Source organism: Leucopleurus acutus, assembly GCF_964270905.1.
Source record: "Leucopleurus acutus genome assembly, chromosome: 1".
Classification (NCBI taxonomy): Eukaryota; Metazoa; Chordata; class Mammalia; order Artiodactyla; family Delphinidae; genus Leucopleurus; species Leucopleurus acutus.
The window spans coordinates 52,531,492-52,559,365 of NC_139142.1; the positions used below are offsets into that span (position 1 = coordinate 52,531,492).

The 27,874-nt window shown below is 35.3% G+C and overlaps 2 protein-coding genes across 3 annotated transcripts in view; both read left to right on the top strand.

Moving 5' to 3' along the window:
- The window catches only part of MDGA2 (MAM domain containing glycosylphosphatidylinositol anchor 2), a gene marked incomplete at both ends in the record, with an annotated part of 831,925 nt that overhangs the window by 588,652 nt on the left and 215,399 nt on the right, over positions 1 to 27,874 (top strand). For both annotated transcript variants that reach the window (XM_082842707.1, XM_082842708.1), the window contains one exon: positions 7,474 to 7,803. In XM_082842707.1, the coding sequence (XP_082698833.1) occupies positions 7,474 to 7,803 (330 nt within the window). The remainder of the gene's footprint in view (positions 1 to 7,473; positions 7,804 to 27,874) is intronic.
- LOC309960317 (adenosine 5'-monophosphoramidase HINT1-like) lies at positions 23,083 to 23,601 on the top strand (the record flags this gene model as incomplete). Its single annotated transcript, XM_082837004.1, has 1 exon — positions 23,083 to 23,601. One exon carries the CDS (start codon positions 23,083 to 23,085, stop codon positions 23,599 to 23,601), a length of 519 nt encoding a protein of 172 aa, XP_082693130.1.

Genomic DNA, 27,874 nt, shown 5'->3' on the forward strand with positions numbered 1-27,874 from the left:
ACATATGAAAGAGAAAATATTGAAACTTCAAAAGAAAGTGGATAACCAAAAGAATGCATGTCATCAGGGTACAGGGAGAGAGGTTGCCAGATGGGCAGGATCATTTTGGAAAGGAGAAAGTCCACAGCTTTTTAGACAGAAAATAAGGAAAGCAAAAAAAGTAAAGAACGATTTTTAGTTTGTTAGTCTCATTATTTTCATCCAGTTTTCACTACTACATGATCAATTCCATAAATATTAAGGATGTACTATTTTCAAAAAGACTTCAGAAGAACTATGTTTAGCACAGGCTTTTCTAAGCTGCAGTTCATGTTATAGCTGTTTCTAGTCCTAAGTCTAAAAACTAATAAAAAATATAACTCATCCTGGACTCGTTCTTCTTCTCATAGTGAAGGGATATATTTAATTTGATAGAAAAGGTGAGCTCAAAATACCTACTGATTTTTAATGACATAGGATACGTAAATTTACTGATTAATATTCTCCTATTCAGGTAACTAGTGTTAAGACATACTATGTCAAATACCATTTACATAGTAGCTATACTATGAAAATGTTTGTTTCTATTTATGACATTATATGGACACTTTGATAATTTATACTAATATGTATTTACTCCTTACTTAAGATAGGGCTGAAATAAGAATGGCAAAATAATAATGATGGTAGTAATAATATGAATTTAGTCTACTTCTTTTTCACCTCTCAAAGAAGGGCTTACATCAAAAAGCAAAATTTATGCCCCCCTAACAGATTTTTTCTTCCTTTCATTTCTACTCAAAATACTTACCTGCGGTTATTCTATTGAGCAAGGACATTAAAAGACAAAATTCAACCATACTTTGCTTGAACATTTTGAATGATTAACTGCAGTAATTAGCTTTGAGTAAATTCACAAAATAAATAGAGCCTTGATACTTCACAATTAAACAGAACCCCAACTTCCTTTAAGCATTTAATTCTGCATTCAAATTATCAGGGGTGCTATTTTAAACTACTTTTAGGAAATGGGTGTAATGAGTTTTTGGTTCTTGCATTATTAATGAACTTTCATTCAGACTATAGGTTGGCGATTGATGTTGTTAGATAAAGGGAAGTGAATATAAGAATGCTGAACAGTATATAAGAAAAAACAAGAACTTCCTCCTCATATCCATCTTTTAGAAGTTTTAATACTTCTCATAATAATACTTTAAATACGTTTTTATAACAACATAAAATATAAATAAATATTATTATTATTTCCTCAAGCAACTGAGCTAAAGTCTTTCTAGCTTATATCAATAATTGCAAATTATACAGATGCTAATACATTTAATTCCTTTTTCATGCTATTTGCATATTTCAAAATGTGCATTTCCAAGATAAGAACAAACTGTTAATTCAGTTTTAAGAAATCCTGGTTGTTTGGGAAAGGAAGGAGCCACACTGCTGTTAGTGCAGATAGCTTTATTAGATGGCTCTGAAGTATGTTTTATAAAGTCATTGTGCCATTAGGCATTTTCCCTGTCCTTTAGTTTTTTTAATTATAAACTTTATTTTCACAAGAGAGTTGTATCTTGTCTATCATTTTGTGATGCTCATAATGGAAATGACTAAAACATCAAGAATGGAGTCTAGGGGCTTCTCTGGTGGCACAGTGGTTGAGAATCTGCCTGCCAATGCAGGGGACACGGGTTCGAGCCCTGGTCTGGGAAGATGCCACATGCCGCGGAGCAACTGGGCCCGTGAGCCACAACTACTGAGCCTGAGCGTCTGGAGCCTGTGCTCCACAACAAGAGAGGCTGCGATGAAGAGTGGCCCATGCTTGCGGCAACTAGAGAAAGCCCTCGCACAGAAACGAAGACCCAACACAGCCAAAAATAAATATAAAAATAAATAAATTAATTTAAAAAAATAGCATAACGTTCAGTGACTTGAATAGGGCTGGTTAAAAAAAAAAACAACTTTCAAAAAAAAAAAGAATGGAGTCTAATTTTAAAGTCATTTCAATGATTTTCATCAACTAATAGATTCTCTTACTTTATTCTGTGAGATACTAGTCCTGAAAGATATTCCACAAATACAGGGTTTTTTGTTAGGTATTATTGGCCCCTCTAGGAATGTTACAATGTGCATATGAGCATGTTCAAAGCTCTGAAAAGTTCTGCAGAAAAACGAACTTTTACTTACATAGTCAATCCTCAAACTCTGTTTGTTCTGCTTTCTTTTAACATGATTCCTATTAACATTTTTCTGAAACAGGTTTTAGCAAATGCTATTTTAGATAATATAACTATGTTTAGGTGTCAGTTTTCTTCCTTCTTCCATATTTCCTTAGAAATAATTATCAACAGCTCTAAAGCATGCGAACAAGCCCTTTTGCATGAAATTCAGTCTCCTTTACAAAGCAGGGATGAGTAACTGATATCTTGTTTGATAGCTGATGTCCCTGGCACATTATATAACTGGGACACAAAGCTAGCTAGTCAGTAGGTATGATGGAATGATGTCTTCTGAGTTTTTCTGTACAGAATTCCCTTCCTCACATATATCCCAATGTTAATACTGTTAGTTCATCAAATATATTTTGCTCCCAAAACAAAACTCTTAAATCCTTGAAGACATCATTTTTTTTTTCTTTTTTCTCTATCCTGTTTCCCCCCATGCATCTCAGAACATAAGACTACCAAACAGAAACAGAGTTAACATAGACATATCAGACTGAATGGAAACAATTAGAATCTGTAAAGTTAATGCTTTGTCAAGTTTAATTGATTTTAAAGAAAACCATTGAATACCAACTATAACAAGGAACCAGGTTCAGGATTAGGGACAAAAAAGAGAGTAAGGCATGGGCCCACTCCCCAGGTATTCACAGTCCCCTTGAGGAGAAAGATAAGCATCTAATTATAATAGGACAGGTTATATCTATATACTATCATTTACTATCTCAAGTTGCTTTGCTGATGTAATGTATTTCCAGCTCTTTATTCAGTTGGCATCCAGTACGACTACCAAATACTTTTTTCACTCAGATATTTTTATTGTCTTTAACAGAATACATGAATAGAAAATCAATTTTTATTTGTCTGATTACACTATTAATTATTTCTAGATTCATTCTTAGCAACATTTTGCCAGTGTTTCATGTTGACCAGAATCCTACCGAGATTGTAAGAAGTGATATATTTGGAGATTTTTAACTAATTTATCTACTTGGAATGGTGATCAGTGGTCAGTTTGTGTCTCATCATCCTTCTGAAATACATTCTTAACAGAGTTTCAGAAGCTGACACCTGATATTTCTTCTCTCCAAAGAGATGCTTTGTCATTAAAACATTTAAAAAATGTCATTTAATTTAATGTTATTTTTGTTCCATCTACAAATTTTATTTTAATACAGACTATTATGTGTTGTATAATTCATGGAACATCTGACAAACAATCAGTGCATTTTATCATTTTAAATCTATAGGTATAGGAAAGACACAATCTCACAGCCTCCTCTTTGTCTTTATCTGCATATTGTATTCCTGGAAGCCATGAGCCTAGACTTCTCCAAAGCCAGTGGTCTTTAGCTCAAGGATAAACTCAAGAAGTAATCTAATTTTAAATAATTGAACTATGCCTTAGAACTTTAGTCATTCATAAGCAAAAATCCACTTTTCTCTCTAGGGAAAGGTCCGCAGCAAGCCCTACCCAGATCTTTGCAGTGGCCTTACGTTTATACACTAGTTTCATTCTATTCGCAGAACACCTTTGTAAATCTCAAAGTAGAGGGACTTTAGTGAGTGCAATTAGAATGTCCTGGCAAGTAACACCTCAAAAGTGAATGTGAGCCAATTGCATTCAGTTCTCACAATATTATGAAAGGAGACTATGGGTTATATTGCAGTGTTTCTAAGCTGATTATCCAGAACAGAGGCTCAGCTTGATGCCAGTTCTTTACATGCATTGCCAGACTAAACAAGTACCTTCTGAGGTTCATCCATCACAATTTATGATACATTAAGCTAAATCTAAGTTATCTCAGGCTGGTGTTACAGGATTTTCTATATTCAGGCTAAGAAATTGCATTTGGGGAAAGGGATTTCTCCTCTCTTTTTCCATAGAATTTCTTTAGTTCTGTAAGAGTCTTGTTATGCCTGTTGGACCCCTGTTATACTCTGGTACTAATCGCAGATTGATTTTAAGTATTTGAAATCAACTGGTAGGAGGAAATGATTTTAACATTGCATGAACTACGATAAATTGTTCACTGAAAAGAGTGTTTAATTATAAACGAAGAAACCTGCTTCCCCGTTGATTATATTAAACACTTCATATTTTCAAACTGCTACACTATTGTTAATAAGCTATTTCTCACAATGGGTCTCAGAGGGAGCATAATACAATCACCTCCTATTTTTATAAATGATGCACTTGACCCATAAAAATTAGATTGCCCATATCGGACCACATAGAAATGCAAAACTAGAATTGGCTTTCAAGTTCTTAATGCACCTGTGCCTAGTTAGCAGAGCTATGCTCTTAGTTTTCTGAGCAGCCAAAATAAATTAGAAAATTAAGTAAATTTAACTGTCAGATGGCTACACACACACACACACACACACACACACACACACACACACACACTTTTTTTTTTTCCTTAGAGCATTTCTGTTCAGTATGCAAAACCAGGTATTTTATTATGGAGTAACAAAACAAACTCAAAGAGATGGCTCTCCAATTGATCCATGCTACTTATTCTGATATTCCCTATCTTTAGCTCACTTGCTAGACTGACTTGTCCCTCTTTTCCTTTTCAGAATATGTCATTTAAAAGACTAATATGATTGACTTTGGCCAAATCATAGAATTGTCTGATACTGAGATCAACAAATATTTGTGGCAATGAGTTCGTTCTTAAAAGCCCACTTGCTTATATTGCTTTCTATCAAAAATATAGTTACATATCATATTTAATTTTATTTCTGAATTGATTATTAGATTCATAATATTTAAAATATTTTTACTTTGGATTTTAAAAGTTATTTCTCATGAATAAAACAGTCCATGATATGTAACATAGATATTGATCTCTTGTTTTTTTATCAGTGGCTTTTGAATTGTTTAGTAGTTTAAATCTAATTTGTCTGATGAATTTGCAGTTCTGTCAACATCAGTATCACTTTAATATGTCACTGTATAGAGAACAAAGCTAGAAAACAAAAGCTGCCTAGTCAATAAATTTCAATCACTGAAACATCAGAGTTTTTTGTCATATTTGTATATGACAACCAACATATAACTTAGGAGTGGAATTTATCCTAAATGTACCCCCATACGAAACTATTACACATATACATACAAAATTTTTATCTTTGAAAAGTATGAATCGTCTGTTTAACTTTTTTTAGCTTTATTATTTCTCTATAGAAACAGGATAAGGAAAATTCTTACCAAATGAAAGGAAACTTTCATTTAAATGTTATGAATGCTAACAAAAGTAAATGTTCCTTGACATACTGTTTTTTTAGGTCTGTTAAAAAAAAGTAAAGGACATTCTATGATCTTATAATTTGCTACGTGCTACAGAAATTTAATTGCATTTGAATTATATGTGCACAGTATATTATACTAAATATAGTAGCCAGATATGGACATTTTCAGCACATTTCCTTTTCTAGATATAAAGTCATATATTTCAGCACCCTATTAAAATATAAATATATGACTGTACATAATAGAACGCCATAATTTCTCCTGATTTCATCCTAAAGTCATATACTGATAAAGTTATGGTTGGGAATAAATAAGTTTCATAAGTTGCATTTGGAAGATGTAACAAACAACAATATAAGAATGTGATATTTGTCTTTCGGTATTTTCATTAAGACTGAAGCTTTGTGCATTTTCTAAACAATATTTTGGAGGATTCTCCTCTGAGATTCAGAATTCTTCAAACTTATAAAACATTTCATATCTTTTTTTAGACATAGGTATCATATGCATTGGGTAGATAAACTGGACTATAAGTTATGAGTACACAATTTGCCATACATGTGGGTCAAGTTTATGTCTGTTTTGTTCATCTCATGTTATAAGGTCCTTGCCTAGTGCCTAGTCCTGAACAGGAGCCCTATAAATATTTCTTGAATAAAAAGAATGATATAAACGTTGCTTTTGATACTCATTTCTCTCTCCTTATTAAGATGCAAACAAGAAAGCAGATGAAAATATTTGAGACTGAAAAGTAAAGAAAATTAAAATAATTTTTTTAAGATTTAAAAATGTATTAATCTCTAGTGCATTCTTAAATAGTTCTACAGATTTCCATGGTATTTCCTGGCCTTTATTGGACTGAGGAAAATCAAGTTAAATTGAGGAAATTTTACCCAGAATGCAGTTAGAAGGCCTCCAATATCTTCAGGTCTTCTAAATTCACGTCACTTTTGCCAGTGTCATCATATATCTAGGTTTAATTGTAAAAGTGAATGATAATTATGTTTCACTGCATATGCTACGTTTCATCATATAGGGATGGTGATTTTAAAGGAGAGGGGCATGAGTAGGATGTTGGAAAAGAGAAAGATGGGTATATGAGTATAACTGCCATAAAAAGGAACAAACTCTATTCCAAATTGAGTACATGGTATCATTCAGAGTTCAGAACTGGAGCCCTTAAGAAGCCAATAGATGCTCCCCCAGCAGTTTCTGGTAGTTATCATTACTGACACAGGTTGTGAGAACAGCACTGACCTTAGACTCAGAAAGCACTGCTGTTAGGATACAAACACAGCATGTTTTCCAAGCCATCTGCCAAGAGGTTCTTTTGGCCATCTGCATGAAATAGCCAGCAAACAGTTTCTACTGGAGACATCTATGAATGGTGGAATAGAGCCATCATAGCAAATTTTTTGAAAAAAGTATTTCTTTCAATTCAGGTTATTTCACTACTATTGAAAATACCTCATGAATATGAACTGACTGAATTTTTACCAAACTAGTTTTGGTCAGCATGTAGATATAATCTTAGAAGAATTTTCTTTAATATGAAATTTGTGCAATATTTGAGTTATTTGGGAAATTGTGCCATAATTAAAGTATGACATGGGTAAGGAATTGGACTTAATGATCCATATAATTATTTTTAACTCTAATACCTAATGACTTTATATAAACACGTTTCATCATTTGTTCAAAATTCAATGGCAGCAATGTTTAAGTATCATATATAGATTTAAAGCATTTTTTGTATTATTGGAAAATATTAACCAATTTATAAAAATCAGTTTTAGAGTGTCTAAGTGACTTAGGTATTTAGATTATTTCTAAATTACCTAAATGAGGTTTATTAATATGCACACTACTTGGAAACTGAAGAAACATATGTACATTTTACTTTATTTTGTTTTACTTTATTTCAGCCCAGAGATGACTACCTAGAGTGAATGCATCCCTAACATTATGAAAATAACACTAATAACTTACGAAATTTTTATGTTTTAGCATTAAAAAAAGGACGATTTTGGATCACACCAGATCCTTATCACAAAGATGACAACATCCAGATTGGGCGTGAGGTGAAAATATCTTGCCAAGTAGAAGCTGTTCCTTCTGAGGAGTTAACATTTAGTTGGTTTAAAAATGGTCGTCCATTAAGAAGTTCTGAACGGATGGTTATTACGCAGACTGATCCAGATGTCTCCCCGGGAACGACAAACTTGGACATCATTGATTTAAAATTCACGGATTTTGGGACATACACATGTGTAGCATCTCTGAAGGGAGGAGGAATATCTGATATCAGTATTGATGTTAATATATCCAGCAGCACAGGTAAGAAGCATATTTATGATTCAAAAGATGTTCACATTGAGAATAATTTTCTTTTTTTACGTAAAACAAAATAGTCTTCAGCCAAGCTAAGAACATTCTAATTTTCAAAAAGCTTCCTGAAACCAAAGTCCTAACATTCCGAATGCCCAATAAATATCATGTTAAGAGACTTTGATTTTGATTAGATTTAGAATTACATTAGGTTTTGACTTAGACTTAGATTTGATTTAGATTTACATGAGGTTTTACAGAAATAGTGCAAATAAAGTTAATAGTGTTGTCTATGATAGGTATAGGCTTCTGGGTTAAATGGTACCAGTTTTTAAATTATTAACTAGGAACTCTCTGTAAAGCCTAAAATTATGTTAATTAATAATGTTAAACACCAAATGGCTAAAGAATTAGGACAATTTTCAGAATTGTGAAGCAAGCAGAAGCTATTTAGTCCATAGAAGAAAATACCGAGAGATAATTTGAGTATTCAAATATAAGGAATATAAGAAATGTATTTTCCACCAACAAAAACCAATGATAAACATGTTAAAATTGTAATCAGGTGTGACTCTTTCAAGAACCTTATGATAGAATCTCTTCACAATGAGAATGGCTAAATATAAAAATAGATTGGAGTGAAATTTCTTCTATTAAGGTTAAAACCAAAAATATGTTATCAGTTTTCTCTCAATTAAATGAATGTCTACGGATAAGGAAAATTACAGGGTAATTTTGGTATGGGAGGACATATTAGCTTAATTCTTAGGATGTTTTAAAGCCCTGTGATTCTATGAACTGCAATCAGTACGCATCTGGAGAACTCCAACGTTGCTTTATTTGTTTTGCCAGCTTGTTACTAGATTGAATTTTAATTTAGGACTTTTATATAATCCTAGGGCGAATAACGTGTGTTGAAAACATAGAGCACAAATATAGATAGCAGACATACTCTGTTTGTTTGCTTTTTTTAATTGGAGTATATTTGCTTTACAATGTTATGTTAGTTTCTGCTGTACAATGAAGTGAATCAGCTCTATGTATACATATATCCCCTCCCTCTTGGACTTCCCTCCCACCCCCATCCCACCCATCTAAATCATCACAGAGCTTTGAGGGAATTTAAATGGTTGGCTTCTCCTTTCCAGTCAGGCAGTATTTTGACTCTTGTATGTTAACAGATTGACCTGAGATTTTGTCTCTTTTCATGATTCCAAATTGCAATGCATGCTGGATTGATTTTACTCCTTAAGGGATATGGTCCATACCTCAGGCTGACCAAATGTGCTTACTTTTCACCGTTCTGCATTATTTCTAAAGGATATTCCATTCTAGGATGATAAAAGGTACTTGTGTTTGGAAATATGTCCTTTTCTAGGTAACAAACAAACAAAACCACAATAACTATTTTTTATCTAACTTGTGTTAAAAATTAGTGCTATCCCTAGATGGACTCATTTGAGGATATCTAAGGAAAGCTGTTGATATGCTCAGTCAGTCATCATTCATTTATGTATTTATTCAATCAACAGATGTCCATTGAATGCCTCCATCAACATGCTAGGGACACCCTTATATGATGTTTCCCATAAGAGTAAGAACAATTTTGTAAAATCCATGATCATTTTTCCTTATTTATGAGAGACAATTTTCCAGATGGTCTACACTGAATTATGACCATTGCTTTGTTTGTTTCGTTGTTTGCCTGGTTTTGTTTGCTTGTTTCGTTTTTGAAACTGATGACAAAAACTTATATGTAAAGAATCAGTGCTCCTATCTAAACAGACTTGTCTGATGGGAGTGCAGTTCATATACCATTAAACTTAGACAAAAGAGGGAGCAGAGAATGGAGAGGAGAAAGGAGCATTATAAAATTATTCACAAAATGAGTCCTAACATTCATTTTTATATACATTAGTTAGTTACCTATTTGGAACTGTATTGTAAATGACCAGCATTGATTCATGAAATTTCCAAAAATCTTAAAAGGAAAATTCCAAAAGATGATCAGAAAAGCAGAAAATCCTCAAGAAATGCCTCTTATTAATACAAGTTTAGTTGTAATAATTAAGGTTTTTTAACCATTATTATTTGTCTGGTTACCAAAGGTGACAGTGCTCGAGATGAAGGAGATATATTAAGTCCAAAACACTCCCCTTTTTTGTTCCCTATCCACCACAGACAGACCTGGTTGTGGTCTGTCTCCTCCCTAGAGTGGAAGCTCCATGAAGGCTGGGACTTTCTCTGTATTGTTCATTGTTGTAATATCAGCATCTGGAACAATACATGGCACTTAGAAGATACTCAATAAATTATAATTAAATCAAAAAAATGAGCTAATTTGTGCATGTAGCTTTCCTTTTAGGTTTCTTTCTTCCTCCTATTATTACCTCTGCAAGGTAGACATTTGGTGTCTCTCTTCTTGATCTTGTAATTCCCTGCAGACTTTAAGAAAATCATTCATAGACCAATTTATACTATTATTTAATATGTTATCACTCTCAGGGGCAGGACTGGCTCCATAATTTGTGGCATACATTGAAAATTTTTAAGAATGTGTCCCTAGTTCAGAACTTGATAAGGATTCCATGATGGCAATATCAGAGCATTAAAGCAAGTGTGGGACCCTTCTAAGCATGGCTGCACAGGTGACATGCTTGCAGGACTGGCCTGTGCACGGGATTGTATTTTGATAGAGGGGTCTGCAGAAGATGGTGTGTAACCCAAAGGATAAGTCACGAATGTGATTACATATTCTATTTTCATGCTGAAACTGGGTTTGATGTTTCATTTTGCTTACAGTAGAGTTGAATACCAGAGTGCAATATAAAGATCTGTAGATCAGAGATTGTGTGATTCAGCTGGTATCAATAAAAATTATTTTTATCCCCACAGAGTAGAAGACTACACTTAAAGCAATGCTTTAATCTGAAATATAGAGATATTACTGGGGATAGAGTTTGACCAAGCTATAGCATGGAGGAAAATCTTAATTAATTCTATGAACCATATAGGATTCAGAGGAAATTCCCACAAATTCAGCAAAGACAAAAAGAAGGAAGCTACTGTTAAGACATAAGTAAATATGTGGGGCCCTTTTAGATTTTGGGTTTTGCTAGTTACTACTATTTTAGGGAATTTAGAATTGACCAAGTGGTCAGTGATTTTCTTATGTGTTAAGCATTGTGATTATGTTAAATGTAAGCAATTTTAGGATGACATTTTAAACTTAAAAAAAAATCTGAACCTTTTGTTTTTCATACAGAATCTTACATTGAATCTTAGTTGTTACTGTGTTTTAAGAGACATATATGAAACTTACTAAGATGAGAATGAGGTACCATAAGGCACTTCTGCCTAAGTTTGAAAACTGTTTCTTTAAATGACAGAACTGCATCTCTAGATACGTTTTTGAGGACTTTAAAATTGAAATATAAAATATCTCAGGAAGGTAAATCCTAGTTTACAGAATTATTCATATTTTTAAAAGGCAGTGATTTGATTTAAAAAAAGAACTTTGAAGAGAGAGACTACATGCATTTTGGAGTTTTCCTCATGCATCTGACTGAATAATAAAAACTATGATATATGTGATAATAGATTATGTCTTCTTTTCACATTAATTCTACATTAGAAACATTTTTTTTCCTCCTGGTTCTGCAAACATGCAAACTGTTTTATTGTGAGTATTTGTTGTTCTGTCAAGTTAAAATCATGTCCCTTGCAGGTTCTTTTACTGTTACTGCTCTGTATCTGGCTCTATTTCTCATGGTGACAGACAGTGGGCCTTGCCCTTAGGGAGCTTACAATCTAAGTTGTCAAATTACTTAGTTGTCAGATGACTTAAAAATAAGGCACGATGTATAGTGGAATGGATGCTGTACTTAAAGTTTTATCAGACTTCTGTAGGACTCGTGAATGTTTTTGTCAATGTGAGCACAGGAAAATTCCACAGAAAAACAATATTTAAGTTAAATCTTGCTAGAAGGAGCATTATGACAGTGACAGTGAAGGGAGAAAACATTTGGCAAAATATACAGGATGAAGAAAGTCCCAGAAATATTATGGGATTCTTGCTTTTTACTGTAGAATTAATATTAACTGATATTAATACAAGCAAGTTTTATTGGTTTATTTCAATTTTATTATTATCCTTAATGAAGCTATATTTTATGTGGCTAGACTGCAGGTAACTTACATTGTAGTAATTGTAAAGTTCTCAATTAAAAAATTAAATATACTGAAATATTAATTGTTGCAGTTAATCTTATAAAATGAAAATCGTTCACATACTTGCTGGAAAATGCATGTAAATTTTAGCCTAAAATTTTGGCAACAGTTAAAATCAACCCTTAAAATATTGTTTCTTATTTGGTTACATAAGTATAATTGTTACAGTAGATTTTTAATTTTCAGAGGGTTGCTGAAAAATATCCCATTGCTTCCTCCAGTATTGTTATGCATAAAGTCCTTTGGTGCTCTTCAGCTTGCATGTATTCCTTTGCATGACCTGAAAACTTGTAGGTTTATAGTAAACTCTGAAGCATCTGCATCATGCCTAGAAAATATAAACAGTGAGCCTGGTGATCTGTGGAATTCCATGGTGAGACATCTGGTAGGCACATATAGCAGAAGACTCAATACAAATTTGATGATTTTTTTTTTCTCCCCTGTTTGAGTACAGGGACATTTTTATAGCAGAAAATGGAGCAAGATTTAGAGGATTAAACCGGAGGCAGCAACATAAGCATAGGTACACAGAGAAGGTAACAAATTGAGAAAATTAGTTGGAAATTTTATCTTTGCTGCTGACTACCTGGCTAGTTACTATAATTATGATGGTTAATTGTCTGTACAAGTATTCACACCTGTGAAATAAAAGTTCTTGATAATAGAGGACTATGGTACACAACTAATAAGAATAGTTGATGAGCATGAGAGCAAAAGACAAATGATTGTCTTCTTAATTGGATTTGCTTCTTTGCCCTTTTCAAGTTAAGGAGGAGTAGAAACTCATGAAATTTTGCTGATCAGAACTGAAGTTTTGTAGAATGACTATAGTGGGTGACAGGTTGTTTTATGTAAGAGGAAGTCATAAGTAAGACTAACACATGTAAGAACTGACAATGAAGCTTCAGAGGAAGCTTCCATGTAGTCAAAAGTTATGTAATTGGTTCCTGAGTTACTGGACAAAGAAAAATTCATTTTCTTTCTTGACTCCAAAATTGTGAGGTTCAACCATCACATCCAAATTAATGATGAACAGAGGTCAGCAATTTTTTTCTGTAAAGAGTCTGATAGTAAATATTTTAGTTTTTCAGGCTATATGGTTTCTGTTGCAACTGTTCTGCTCTGCTAATATAGTAGGAAAGCTGCCACAGACAATAAAATGAATGGGTACCGCTTTGTTCCAGTGAAACTTTATTTACAAAAACAAGTGGTGGACCATATTTTCCCATAGGCCATAGTGTGCTAACCTCTAACCTAGACTTCTGAAACCCTGTTAATTAAGAAATAAAATCATAACAAAGCTGAACTCTGTGAACTTACTAGGAAATTAAGTTAAATACATGTATAACTTATTTGTTTGTACAAACATCAATATATTTTCTAATGATTGAGGCAAAAATCTCAGTTATTCCTTATTTCTCATTTATGTGTATACAGTTGACCCTTGAACAGTGTGGGGGTTAGGGGCACTGACACCTGAGCTGTGAAAAATCCGAGTATATTATAGTCAGGCCCTCCATATTCGAGGTTCCACATCCTCATATTCAACCAGCCTGGGATCATGTAGTGCTATAGTACATGTTTATTGAAAATCCACACAGTTCAAACCCATGTGGTTTTAGGGTCAACTATATTTTACTGGGCTCCTTGTTAAACATATTGTTCTCTGCTAGGGTGCCCATGTTCTAGAATTATGCTGCAAGGATTCCTGAGATTACTTTGCAATTGCTCGTCTCATTCCTAGCATATAAGATTTTCTGCTACTGTCTCTATTCTGTTTGTGAACTCTTTCACCTATTTTTTTATCTGTTTCTATATACATATATTTAAATTTTGAATGGCTGAGGAAACAATGAAAAAAACCACAATTTTAAAACAGTGAGATTTACTCCGAACTTTAGAGTCTTCCTGGATATGGAGACAGTTTCCTTATTTCAGAATGGATGGCTGACTTTCACACTGGCCTTAGGCAGGACTAATTTCATACAGATTGAATTTACTCTTTAGGTGTTGAAAATTCCTCACTCTCAGTTGACTCTTGTGTTTATTGGAAGGGGTATTATAACTGTCCCTGATAAGGGCCAGAAAGAATAGTGTTTTAATCAGTGTGTCAGTAGGGAAACTATCCCACTAAAAAAAATAGAATTATCTCTTCTACAGCCTTTCCCACTTTCTTTTCCTAGGCATTGAAAATGCCTCTTCACCTAGATAGCATTGGAACTGGAACTAAACGTGGCTAGCTGATATCTTTACTGTGGCTCTTAGACCCTTAAATTGCTATTGTGTTTAATGAACTTACCAAAGAAAAAAGGAGCTGCATAATATTGTTTTTATTGACCATGTATACAGAACATTCCTCAGGAAATATTGGGCTTACAGCATACTTGTAGAGATACCTAATTCCATTTATTTGTGCTTTTTCAGTAAAGGATGGTATTAATGTCAGCCTGCATGGCAGGCGTAGTTATAAAATTCATATTTAGGTATATAGAATTTACCAAGAAGAATATTTTATACTTAACATTGCCTATTAGAAAATAGGTTTTACTCATTATATTAAATGTTTATAAAAATTTAATAATTTGGAATTGTTTCTTCTGCTCATTTATGTTAGCCTTAACATTGTTCTGTGGCTGATGCAGGTTTTCTATATAAGAGACATGTAAACACAACAATCTGGAAGTCTTGGGAGTGGTTAGGGGGCTTGTCTGGAAACTGTTTGAATGAGTAATACAGTTGTTGTTTTTTTTAACATCTTTATTGGAGTATAATTGCTTTACAGTGGTGTGTTAGTTTCTGCTTTATAACAAAGTGAATCAGCTATACATATACATATATCCCCATAACTCCTCCCTCTTATGTCTCCCTCCCACCTTCCCTATCCCACCCCTCTAGGTGGTCACAAAGCACCAAGCTGATCTCTCTGTGCTATGTGGCTGCTTCCCACTAGCTATCCATTTTACATTTGGTAGTGTATATATGTCCGTGACACTCTCCCACTTCATCCCAGCTTATCCTTCCCACCCCCCATGTCCTCAAGTCCATTCTCTACATCAGCGTCTTTATTTGTGTCCTGCCCCTAGGTTCTTCAGAACCATTTTTTTACAGTTTTTATTCAGATTATATATTGAAAATAATGAAAGAAGGAGGGCAGACAGCAGAAGCAAGAAGAACTACATTCCTGCAGCCTGTGGAACAAAAACCACATTCACAGAAAGGTAAACCAGATGAAAAGGCAGAGGGCTATGTACCAGATGAAGTAACAAGATAAAACCCCAGAAAAAATCGAAATGAAGTGCAGATAGGCAACCTTCCAGAAAAAGAATTCAGAATAATGATAGTGAAGATGATCCAGGACCTTGGAAAAAGAATGGAGTCAAAGATCGAGAAGATGAAAGAAATGTTTAACAAAGACCTAGAAGAATTAAAGAACAAACAAACAGAGATGAACAATACAATAACTGAAATGAAAACTACACTAGAAGGAACCAATAGCAGAATAACTGAGGCAGAAGAACGGATAAGTGACCTGGAAGACAGAATGGTGGAATTCACTGCTGCAGAACAGAATAAAGAAAAAAAATGAAAAGAAATGAAGACAGCCTACAAGACCTCTGGGACAACATTAAACACAACAACATTTGCATTATAGGGGTGCCAGAAGGAGAAGAGAGAGAGAAAGGACCAGAGAAAATATTTGCAGAGATTATAGTCAAAAATTTCCCTGACATGGGAAAGGAAATAGCCACCCAAGTCCAGGAAGCACAGCAAGTCCCATACAGGATAAACCCAAGGAGAAACATGCCAAGACACATAGTAATCAAATTGGCAAAAATTAAAGACAAAGAAAAATTATTAAAAGCAGCAAGGGAAAAATGACAAATAACATACAAGGGAACTCCCATAAGGTTAACAGCTGATTTCTCAGCAGAAACTCTACAAGCCAGAAGGGAGTGGCATGATATACTTAAAGTGATGAAAAGGAAGAACTTACAACCAAGATGACTCTACCCGGCAAGGATCTCATTCAGATTCGATGGAGAAATCAAAAGCTTTACAAACAGGCAAAAGCTAAGAGAATTCAGCACCACCAAACCAGCTCTACAACAAATGCTCAAGGAACTTCTCTAAGTGGCAAACACAAGAGAAGAAAAGGACCTACAAAAACAAACCCAAAACAAATAAGAAAATGGTCATAGGAACATACATATTGATAATTACCATAAACGTGAATGGATTAAATGCTCCAACCAAAAGACACAGGCTTGCTGAATGGATACAAAAACAAGACCCATACATATGCTGTCTACAAGAGATCCATTTCAGACCTAGGGACACATACAGACTGAAAGTGAGGGGATGGAAAATGATATTCCATGTAAATGGAAATCAAAAGAAAGCTGGAGTAGCTATACTCATATCAGATAAAATAGACTTTAAAATAAAGAATGTTACAAGAGACAAGGAAGGACACTACATAATGAACAAGGGATCAATCCAAGAAGAAGACATAACAATTATAAATATATATGCATGCAACATAGGAGTACCTCAATACATAAGGCAACTGCTAACAGCTGTAAAAGAGGAAATTGACAGTAACACAATAATAGTGGGGGACTTTAACACCTCACTTACACCAACGGACAGATCATCCAAAATGAAAATACATAAGGAAACACAAGCTTTAAATGACACAATAGACCAGATAGATTTCATTGATATTTATAGGACATTCCATCCAAAAACAGATTACACTTTCTTCTCAAGTGCGCACAGAACATTCTCCAGGATAGATCACATCTTGGCTCACAAATCAAGCCTCAATAAATTTAAGAAAATTGAAATCATATCAAGCATCTTTCCTGAACACAACGCTATGAGATTAGAAGTGAATTACAGGGGAAAAAACATACAAATCACAAGCACATGGAGGCTAAACACTACATTACTAAATAACCAAGAGATCACCGAAGAAATCAAAGAGGAAATCAAAATATACCTAGAAACAAATGACAATGCAAACATGACAATCCAAAACCTATGGGATGCAGCAAAAGCAATTCTAAGAGGGAACTTTATAGCTATACAAGCCTACCTCAAGAAACAAGAAAAATCTCAAACACTCTAACCTTACACCTGAAGGAACTAGAGAAACAAGAACAAACAAAACCCAAAGTTAGCAGAAGGAAAGAAATCATAAAGATCAGGGCAGAAATAAATGAAATAGAAACAAAGAAAACAGTAGCAGAGATCAATAAAACTAAAAGCTGGTTCTTTGAGAAGATAAACAAAACTGATAAACCATTAGCAAGTCTCATCAAGAAAAAGAGGGAGAGGACTCAAATCAATAAAATTAGAAATGAAAAAAGAAGTTACAACAGACACAGCAGAAATACAAAGCATCCTAATAAACTACTACCAGCAACTCTATGCCAAAAACGGACAACCTGGAAGACATGGACAAATTCTTAGAAAGGTGTAACCTTCCAAGACTGAACCAGGAAGAAATAGAAAATATGAACAGACCAATCACAAGTAATGAAATTGGAACTGTGCTTAAAAATCTTCCAACAGGGCTTCCCTGGTGGCACAGTGGTTGAGAGTCCGCCTGCCGATGTGGGGGGCATGGGTTCGTGCCCCGGTCTGGGAGGATCCCGCGTGCCGTGGAGCAGCTGGGCCCATGAGTCGTGGCCGCTGGGCCTGTGCGACCAGAGCCTGTGCTCCGCGGCAGGAGAGGCCACAGCAGTGAGAGGCCCACGTACCGCAAAAAAAAAAAAAAAAAAAAAAATCTTCCAACAAACAGAAGTCCAGGACCAGATATCTTCACAGGCGAATCCTATCAAACATTTAGAGAAGAGCTAACACCCACCTTTCTCAAACTCTTCCAAAAAATTGCGGAGGAGGCTTCCCTAGTGGCGCAGTGGTTGAGAGTCCTCCTGCCGATGCAGGGGACACGGGTTCGTGTCCTGTTCCAGGAAGATCCCACATGCCGCGGAGTGGCTAGGCCTGTGAGCCATGGCCGCTAAGCCTGTGCATCTGGAACCTGTGCTCTGCAACGGGAGAGGCCACAACAGTGAGAGGCCCGCGTACCGAAAAAAAAAAAAATTGCAGACGAAGGAACACTCCAAGACTCATTCTATGAGGCCACCATCACCCTGATACCAAAACCAGACAAAGACACTACAAAAAAAGAAAATTACAGGCCAATATCACTGATGAATATAGATGCAAGAATCCTCAACAAAATACTAGCAAACATAATTCAACAACATATTAAAAGGATCATACACCATGATCAAGTGGGATTTATCCCAGGGATGCAAGGATTCTTCAGTATATGCAAATCAATCAATGTGATACACCATATTAACAAATTGAAGAATAAAAACCATATGATCATCTCAATAGATGCAGAAAAAGCTTTTGACAAAATTCAACACCCATTTATGTTAAAAGCTCTCCAGAAAGTGGGCATAGAGGGAACCTACCTCAACATAATAAAGTCCATATACAACAAACCCACAGCAAACATCATTCTCAATGGTGACAAATGGAAAGCATTTCCTCTAAGATCTGGAACAAGACAAGGATGTCCACTCTCACTGCTGTTATTCAACATAGTTTTGGAAGTCCTAGCCACAGCAATCAGAGAAGAAAAAGAAATAAAAGGAGCACAAATTGGAAAAGAAGAAGTAAAACTGTCACTGTTTGCAGATGACATGATACTATACATAGAGATCCTAAAGATGCCACCAGAAAACTACTAGAGCTAATCAGTAAATTTGGTGAAGTAGAGGGATACAAAATTAATGCACAGAAATCTCTTGCATTCCTATACACTAATGATGAAAAATCTGAAAGAGAAATTAAGGAAACACTCCCATTTACCATGGCAACAAAAAGAATAAAATACCTAGGAATAAACCTTCCTAGAGAGACAAAAGACCTGTATGCAAAAAACTATAAGACACCGATGAAAGAAATTAAAGATGATACAAATAGATGGAGAGATATACCATGTTCTTGGATTGGAAATCAATATTGTGAAAATGACTATACTACCCAAAGCAATCTACAGATTCAGTGCAATCCCTATCAAATTACCAATGGCATTTTTTACAGAACTAGAACAAAAAATCTTAAAATTTGTATGGCAACACAAAAGACCCCGAATAGCCAAAGCAGTCTTGAGGGAAAAAAACAGAGCTGGAGGAATCAGGCTCCCTGACTTCAGACTATACTACAAAGCTGCCGTAATCAAGACAATATGGTACTGGCACAAAAACAGAAACCTAGATCAATGGAACGAGATAGAAAGCCCAGAGGTAAACCCACACACCTATGGTCAACTAATCTATGACCAAGGAGGCAAGGGTATACAATGGGGAAAAGGCAATCTCTTCAACAAGTGGTGCTGGGAAAACTGGACAGCTACATGTAAAAGAATGAAATTAGAACGCTCCCTAACACCATACACAAAAATAAACTCAAAATGGATTAGAGACCTAAATGTAAGACCGGACACTATAAAACTCTTAGAGGAAAACATAGGCAGAACACTCTTTGACATAAATCACAGCAAGATCTTTTTCGATCCACCTCGTAGAGTAATGGAAATAAAAACAAACAAATGGGACCTAATGAAACTTAAAAGCTTTTGCACAGCAATGGAAACCATAAATAAGACCAAAAGACAGCCCTCAGGATGGGAGGAAATATTTGCAAATGAAGCAAGTGACAAAGATTTAATCTCCAAAATATACAAGCAGCTCATGCATCTCAATATCAAAAAAACAAACAACCCAGTCCAAAACTGGGCAGAAGACCTAAATAGACATTTCTCCAAAGAAGACATACAGATGGCCAAGAAGCACATGAAAAGCTGCTCAACATCACTAATTATTAGAGAAATGTAAATCAAAGCTACAATGAGGTATCACCTCACACCAGTTAGAATGGTCTTCATCAGAAAATCTGCAAACAACAAATGCTGGAGAGGGTGTGGAGGAAAGGGAGCCCTCTTGCACTGTTGGTGGGAATGTAAACTGATACAGCCACTTTGGAGAACAGTATGGAGGTTCCTTAAAAAATAAAAATAGAATTACCATATGATCCAGCAGTCCCACTACTGGGCATATACCCAGAGAAAACCACAATTCAAAAAGACACATGCACTCCAATGTTCATTGCAGCACTCTTTACAACAGCCAGGTCATGGAAGCAACCTAAATGCCCATCGACAGACGAATGGATAAAGAAGTTGTGGTACATATATACAATGGAATATTACTCAGCCATAAAAAGGAACGAAATTGGGTCATTTGTTGAGAGGGGGATGGATCTGTAGCCTGTCATACAGAGTGAAGTAAGTCAGAAAAAGAAAAACAAATATCGTGTATTAATGCATATATGTGGAACCTAGAAAAATGGTACAGATGAACCGGTTTGCAGGGCAGAAATTGAGACACAGATATAGAGAACAAATGTATGGACACCAAGGGGGGGAAGCCGCGGGGGGATGAGGGGTGGTGGTGTGATGAATTGGGCGATTGGGATTGACATGTATACACTGATGTGTATAAAATTGATCACTAATTAGAACGTGCTGTATAAAAAAATAAAATTCAAAAAAAAAACAAATGAAAAGCCAAAAAATATATATTATGAACGAAAAGTAGCAGAGTTTTCTAAAAATGGTTATACTCACACTAAATTAAGTTTGAGAAAATGTCAGTTGTCCACATCAGATATTATTGTTTGTATTGTTTTTATCATTTAGCCTCAGGTAGCATTGATGAAGACTGTTTGGAGCTAAAGTCTAGTGTCCTATTGATATCAATCATTCAAACAGTCAAAAATCCATGCTTGAATATTTTCAGAATAAAGATACCCCCAGAAGGCTTACCAAATGCCCCGTTAGAATATGCTAAATGACCTTGGAGAGAAATTGCTAAAATTACACAAAATAAAGGTATGTTAAATCAAATGAGAGCAGTTTACAGAGACTTCCTAAAACGTCTAAGGTTTTCTTAATAAAAATAGGAAACCGGGCTTCCCTGGTGGCGCAGTGGTTGAGTCCGCCTGTCGATGCAGGGGACGCGGGTTCGTGCCCCGGTCCGGGAGGATCACACGTGCCGCAGAGCGGCTGGGCCCGTGGGCCGTGGCCACTGGGCCTGCGCGTCCGGAGCCTGTGCTCCGCAACGGGAGAGGCCATAGCAGTGAGAGGCCCGCGTACCGCAAAAAAAAAAAAAAAAAAGGAAACCTACCACAAGAGATGAACACAGTATTTACAGCTTACGTCACTGGTATTTTTTTCCTTCCATTTGGTATATCTGACCTTTATTTCACAAGCCCTCAGCCTTAGATAATCTGTTCTTAGCGGAGGAAGATTGCGGTTGAAAATTTAAATTTGAGAGGCAAGGGTTAACTGACAATTCAAGTCGGAATAATGCCAAGTGTTCCAATATGGTAAAGAGAAATTAGGTAGAGCTGTCTTCCACAATTCTGGGATTAACTCATGAAACGTAGTGCACATTCAACCTCCCAAAATATTTATTAAACAACCACTATAGGAAAGGGACTATAGGAAGAAATAAAAATGTATAGGGTCTAGTTCATGGATTTTATATCCCATACACTTGAAAATTTTTATTAACAGATAAAGTCAGGTATTTGCTTTATAAACTATCAGAGTGATATAGAAGCATACAAGATGAAATTATTGAATCTATTCAGCAAGAGTTCCATAGAGCAGGTGGTATCTGAGCTGGATTAAGAATGGGGATTATTTGGCACTAGATTTTAGGAGGAAATGAATTAATTAGATCTCCTTCACACAGTCAAGAACGACCACGGAATTTTATCAAGGTAGCAGCATAATCAGATTGGTGTCAGGAGGGCCTATTCATTGGGTGAATCTGCAGTGTTCCAAAAAGAGACAGAGGAAAGACCGTGGAGAAATAGAAGAGAGTTTCAGAAGACATTTCAGAAGCTTCGCAATCAATCAGTTGGGCAAAGAAAACTTTTCCTCTGTTTTCCCAACATTGTAGACTACCTTTGCATTGTGAGGAGGTGTTCAGTGAGTCCGTTAGTGATAATGTGAGAGAGGAGGCAGAAAATTTTTATTAGGAAGTAAATTAAGGCCATGGAGATATGTATTACTTTATGGATGTGTCAGGATAGAGAGGGAAAGATACAGAAGGCTTAGCTGGTAGAAGCAGCATGAGACTCGCTCATAAACTACATCTGAGAAGTCAGGTAACCTCTTTACATCTTAGTTCCTTTTTTCTCCACCACGGCTTTAGGTTACTTTTAAGAAAGAGTTTGAGGATATAGAGTGGAAAAAAAGGAATATAAGAAAAAAAGAGTTTGCCCATTAGAGTGTGTGTGTGGTGGTCAGGTTGCGGGGGGAGACTATTTATTCAGCTGAAGAGGTTGATAGGAATCAGATGAAGTGCTGAGGGACACTCACAACCTCTGTTAAGGGGCAGTTAAGTCAGTGACCAGTGCTCTCAAGTCAATTGGGAGAGTGCGTGATTGACATCAGGCAGCTTAGTGTGTGCAGAGCCCTGGACTTGGGTCCAGGCCCAAATTTACCACTTAATAGCATTGCAACCTTATGTCTGGCTGGACCCCAAAACTTTCCGTCTGTAGAATAAAGGGATCAGCTGGGTAACTGATTTCTAAATGGTGTTCCAATCGCAACTAGAGATTTTTAAAAACTATTCTCAGGGTCTACTGAACTGTGCGGGGAAGGGAAGTAACCAGATGAGAATTTTACCCTTTTTTATTTCCCTTGCCATTTCACATAGAACAAAATATATCTCTCTTTTATATATAGAACTTCTATCTACGATTAAATTTGGACAGGGGATTCTGACTTAAGTTCACAAACACATACATGTGCATACAGTATTAAAAACAGGTAGGTGAAAGCCATTTGCTTAGATGAGTTCTTCCAGTCCTCCCAAAGTATGTTACACTTCTATGATTCTAAAATGTTATACTTCAGTTCAGAATATGGTAATGCCACATTCTGAGGAATGTTAAGTCTGAATGAGGGACTTAAGGAAAGGTTTGAGAGGACAGATTGGTTTGGGATTAGGTGTACTTGAAAGGTTGGTAAGACATTCTCAAGTTTCTGGTGACCAATTAGAAAGTAGGGTTTGGGCTAAGGCTCAGACTTCCTGGCCTGGTGATGACACGATTTTTGGGAAGATCATTCACAAGGAAATTCCAGCCAGAATCATTTATGTGGATGACCAGTGTCTCGCTTTCCATGACATTTCCTCTCAAGCACCAACACATTTTCTGGTGATACCCAAGAAACATATATCCCTGATTTCTGCAGCAGAAGATAATGGTGAAAGTCTTCTTGGACATTTAATGATTGTTGGCAAGAAATGTGCTGCTGACCTAGGCCTGAAGAAGGGTTATCAAATGGTGGTGAATGAAGGTTCAGATTGGGGACAGTCTGTCTACCGTGTTCATCTCCATGTTCTTGGAGGTCGGCAGATGAATTGGCCTCCTGGTAAAGCGTGTTGTAGGGATAATTTTCCCTTCTCTATTCAGTGATCAAGTTTGCAAGTTCCAATATGCTAAACAATACTTTTATTTTTTTGCCTGTGTATGGAGAGATTGCAGAAATAATTTAAAAAATCCATACATAATAAAAGATTGTTGTATGGTCCCCCCCCCCAAAAAAAAGTAGGGTTTAATAATCGAGAGAAAGGTCAGAAGTAGAACATGGACTTCACAGGTAGTTGCCTTAATTAGAAGTGGATGAGCTTATCCAAGAAGAGAGTATGAAGCAAAAACAAACAAAATGTCCAAGGACATGGTGGAAAAAGCAGAAACCATGAAGAAAATGGAAAAAAAGTGGTCAGTGGAAACCAAATGAAAGAGGGGAATATCCAGTGGAAAACTTCCTGTATTTACAGCATCTTTAGAGCCTTCAATACCTTTTTACCAGCATGTGAAGATTATATTTGTTTCAAGTACTTTAATATTGATGCATGGAATTTGATAGTGGAAGTGAGCGCTTATATTTCTTCAAGTGAAAAGATTGGAAATTGAAGGAGGGAAGGTGGGTGAGAAGGAGAGAGAAAATAAGAGAGAGAGAATGAGAGAAAGAGATTTACAGACAGTAACAATTACACTAATTCTCTTTTCAATTAGATCATTTACAGAAGTGAGAAGAATATTGGAAACATTTTTAGTTGGCCTTGTCAGGAAGTTATAAGTTGTTTTGAGAAGCATAAATTATATCAATATTTCTACTGCTTATTTTTGGGGAGAGCATAAATGCAAAGATTGCCTGCATTAAATTCTCTATTTTCTGTAGTAGTTGGATAAACATTAATTATGTTTTTATGTTGCATTTTCTCATAAAACTGAATCTATCTAATTATGAAAATAACATCGGATTTATGATTTTCCTCCAATTATCATCTTAAAATATCCAGCACTTTCTTCCCCAAATATCAGAACCAAGATTTTACCTTACAAGCCATAGTTTAACAGTGGTTAATTAGCTGTTGTCTAATTACCGTGTCATGTGTTGAGGATTTCCTTCACTTGGCAGAATTAAACACTTTTTGAAATTCCCAGATTACATTGAGATAAGAGCAGGTCAATGAGAAATAGGAAAGAATGCCCAATTTATGTTTCCTATACCCTTCATCCACTTATAAATGCAAGCAATGGGGACATGGAAACTATTTGAATTTTAAATGACTGAATAGAGATTCTTCTAATCCAGAGGACTGAACACAATTAGTTAGTTCCATAATTTGCACTTAATAGTATAATAACTAGCAATAACTTACACAAGTTAAAGAATTATGAAAATTATATTCATTAACTGATGAAGAATAAATGTCACCATCAAACTCATAGTTGAGAATGGATGTAAATCAGGGTATATTATTTAAAGCTACAATACCAGGACTGACTCTGTGTCTCTTGACTAGAGGAGAAGATAGAGATGTGGGGAGTGGTATTAGATTCACTACTGATATGATTATGATAACATTTGGAATTTTTATATCATTTTTAGATGATACTACCAAGCTACCATTATTAATTGAAAAACAGAGAAATAAATAGAAGTAGCCATAGAGACTAGATCCATAGACTAACAGTTTGATCACCGTTTTGGTCTATGTGATAGCAAAAGATCTAGAATCCTAGATTTCTGGCATTAGATAGAACAATTATTATAGTGATATAATTTGTTTGTAGTGACTAGGTTTCATTTTACAGTTTGGAATGTCTTAAAGCTATTTCTTACAATAGCTCCAAAATAGAAGTTAGAACTACCATTAGTGCAAAGGACTTTCCCCTGAAAATCTGCTTACAAATGAATTCATTTTAATATATAAAAAGAGCCTCATTAGTTTTTACAGTCTTAATTTTTCATCCTTCATTGTGTGATATCAGTGAGCTTAGCAAAGAGATTAAATAAATTTAGAAAATCATTACAATTAGGATTTTGATGGCACAATTTGAGGATATTTATGAATTCTGAATATTTATGTTTAAATAAAAACAAAAGATTATTGGGGCAGGTTCCCATATACCTATTTTGTAAAACATTTTAAAAAGATTTCTAAATGTCTCAGTTATTGGCATCGTTTTTAAATACTGAGAACGTTTATAGATTACCTAGTGCCTTCCATTTATAGAGAGGAAAATGGGATCCCAAAGCTTAGGTACTTGTTCACTTCCTATAGCCATAACCCGATTCAAGTTTACAATCTCAGATTCCAAATTCAGTATAAGCTTGCAGCATCTTACGTTAAGTGGGTATGTCCCTTTACTATCGCAGGTGATTCTGATATTCGGTTATGGCCTTTGACAAGGGCCTTGCATCAAAAGATCACTGTAGGCAGGTATTAAAATATTCTAAAAGGAATTCAGGTAATATTCTAGTTGGTTCCTGTGACTATGTGTTGGGTTGATAGTGGGGCACAACACTCTTCCCTACTCTGAGAACACCGCTTCAAAGAGTGTTAGGATGTCAGGTCCCATTTGCTCATCTCATATTCCTCTCACTAAAATGGGGCATGGCCTTACCCTGTTCTAACCTAGGTGCATAGATTGAGCAATATTCATTTCAACAAAGGAGACCACTTTCAGCTTTATGCTAGGTTAAAAATTCTCTAGGGCAACTCAACATGATACTTGTCTTGTTCTAGCTTCCTGAGAGGAGTGGACCCAGAGTTTGTGTCTTTAAAATGCTGCCTAACCACATCTAGGGCTGTGTACTCCTGAGTGGCATGAATTACATATTAAAGTAACCCTAGTCTATACATTAAAACTTGCAGCACGCAAGTGCAGATCACATTGTCTATCGTGAAGTATTTTTGTTAACTTTTATAGCAACGTAACAAAAACATAGAAAAATGCATGAATTGTAAGCATAAAGCTTAAATAGTTTACACACATATATATCCACACCCAGTTTAAGAAGCAAAGCATTAGCATATGCTGAAGCATTTCAAAGTGTTAAACATAGGTCAATTCTGACTGCAAAACCCAGGTTCTTTACACAAAACACACAGCTTCTCAATGGAACAAGCACACATAATGAGATTTCAGACTCCAGGGATAAACTTTGAGAAATGTAAATAGTTTTGTTGAGTGAATACATTTCAGAAAACCCAAATCATGGCATGTCTGCCTTCTTACCTCTCTGACTAAGGAATTGGAGCCTGGGTGGTCCTGTTGGGTGAAAGTCAGCCTAAGAGACAGCCTAGGCTCAGAACTGAAAGCTTTAGATAAGGAGACAAGACAATAGTTTGCAGGGGAAGGGAAGAACTGAGGACGCCAGATTCCTCTGAGTACATAAATAAATCAGGTAAATACATCAGAATTTCCCAAATTTTAGGGATGTTCTACCATAATAATGATGAGATTAAAAAAGATGTGAAATTAAAAGCATATCATTGCACTTTAAAAAAAGGTTCTATGCACAGTATGAAATATATTGGTAATTTAAATACATGAAGTAGAAATAATAAAATGACAAGGAGTTCAAATGTCTGCACTCTAAAATGCACTTAGTATGAATTACAGTTCACTATAAATGAAACATAAGTAATCCCCTTTCACCAAGACTATCTAAATAATACTTGTAAACAAAATGTATTTAGTTGACATTTAAACGGAAATATCCTTGCATAGGAATAAAATGGAATGTAAAACTATATTAATAAAATGGTACTAAACTCTATTGACACACTTATTAGCTTAGAATGAGTTATATATCATTCCAATCAATGATGTTATATGAGTTTTTATGTGATTTTAAAATTAGGCCCATATTTTTACTGTAGCATTCTATACTTCTACAGACTGGCAGAATGAATCATAAAATACAATCATGCATTTGTAGAATATTTGTTAATAAAGTGTCCATGTGTTATAAGAAAGCGCTTCTCCTATGTTTTAACTGACCAGTTCTCTGCTAATGGATCTGTTAATTAAACCTCATTTGCTCTAAAGAACATGTGGTCCTAATCTGTTGATGGAACATTGTGTTCACTGGTTGTTTCACTTTGCTCTTGACAAAGCATGAAAGAGCCAGCTTCATTTTATGTCAAAATGTTTATTAAAATGGTGATAGTGTCTATTTCCACAGGATAAGGCATATTCAGTAGTACATAATCAGTGATATAATTAGGGAATTTGTAAACCACAGGCATTGTTCAGAGTGATCATGTATAAAAGGCCAAACAATGTCAGATGGATTCTACAAGGAGACAAATGGCCTTTTTATTATAGAAGTAAATTGATTTTTCTAGCCATTAGGCACTGAAGAGTTTATCACTGTGAGCAACAGTTG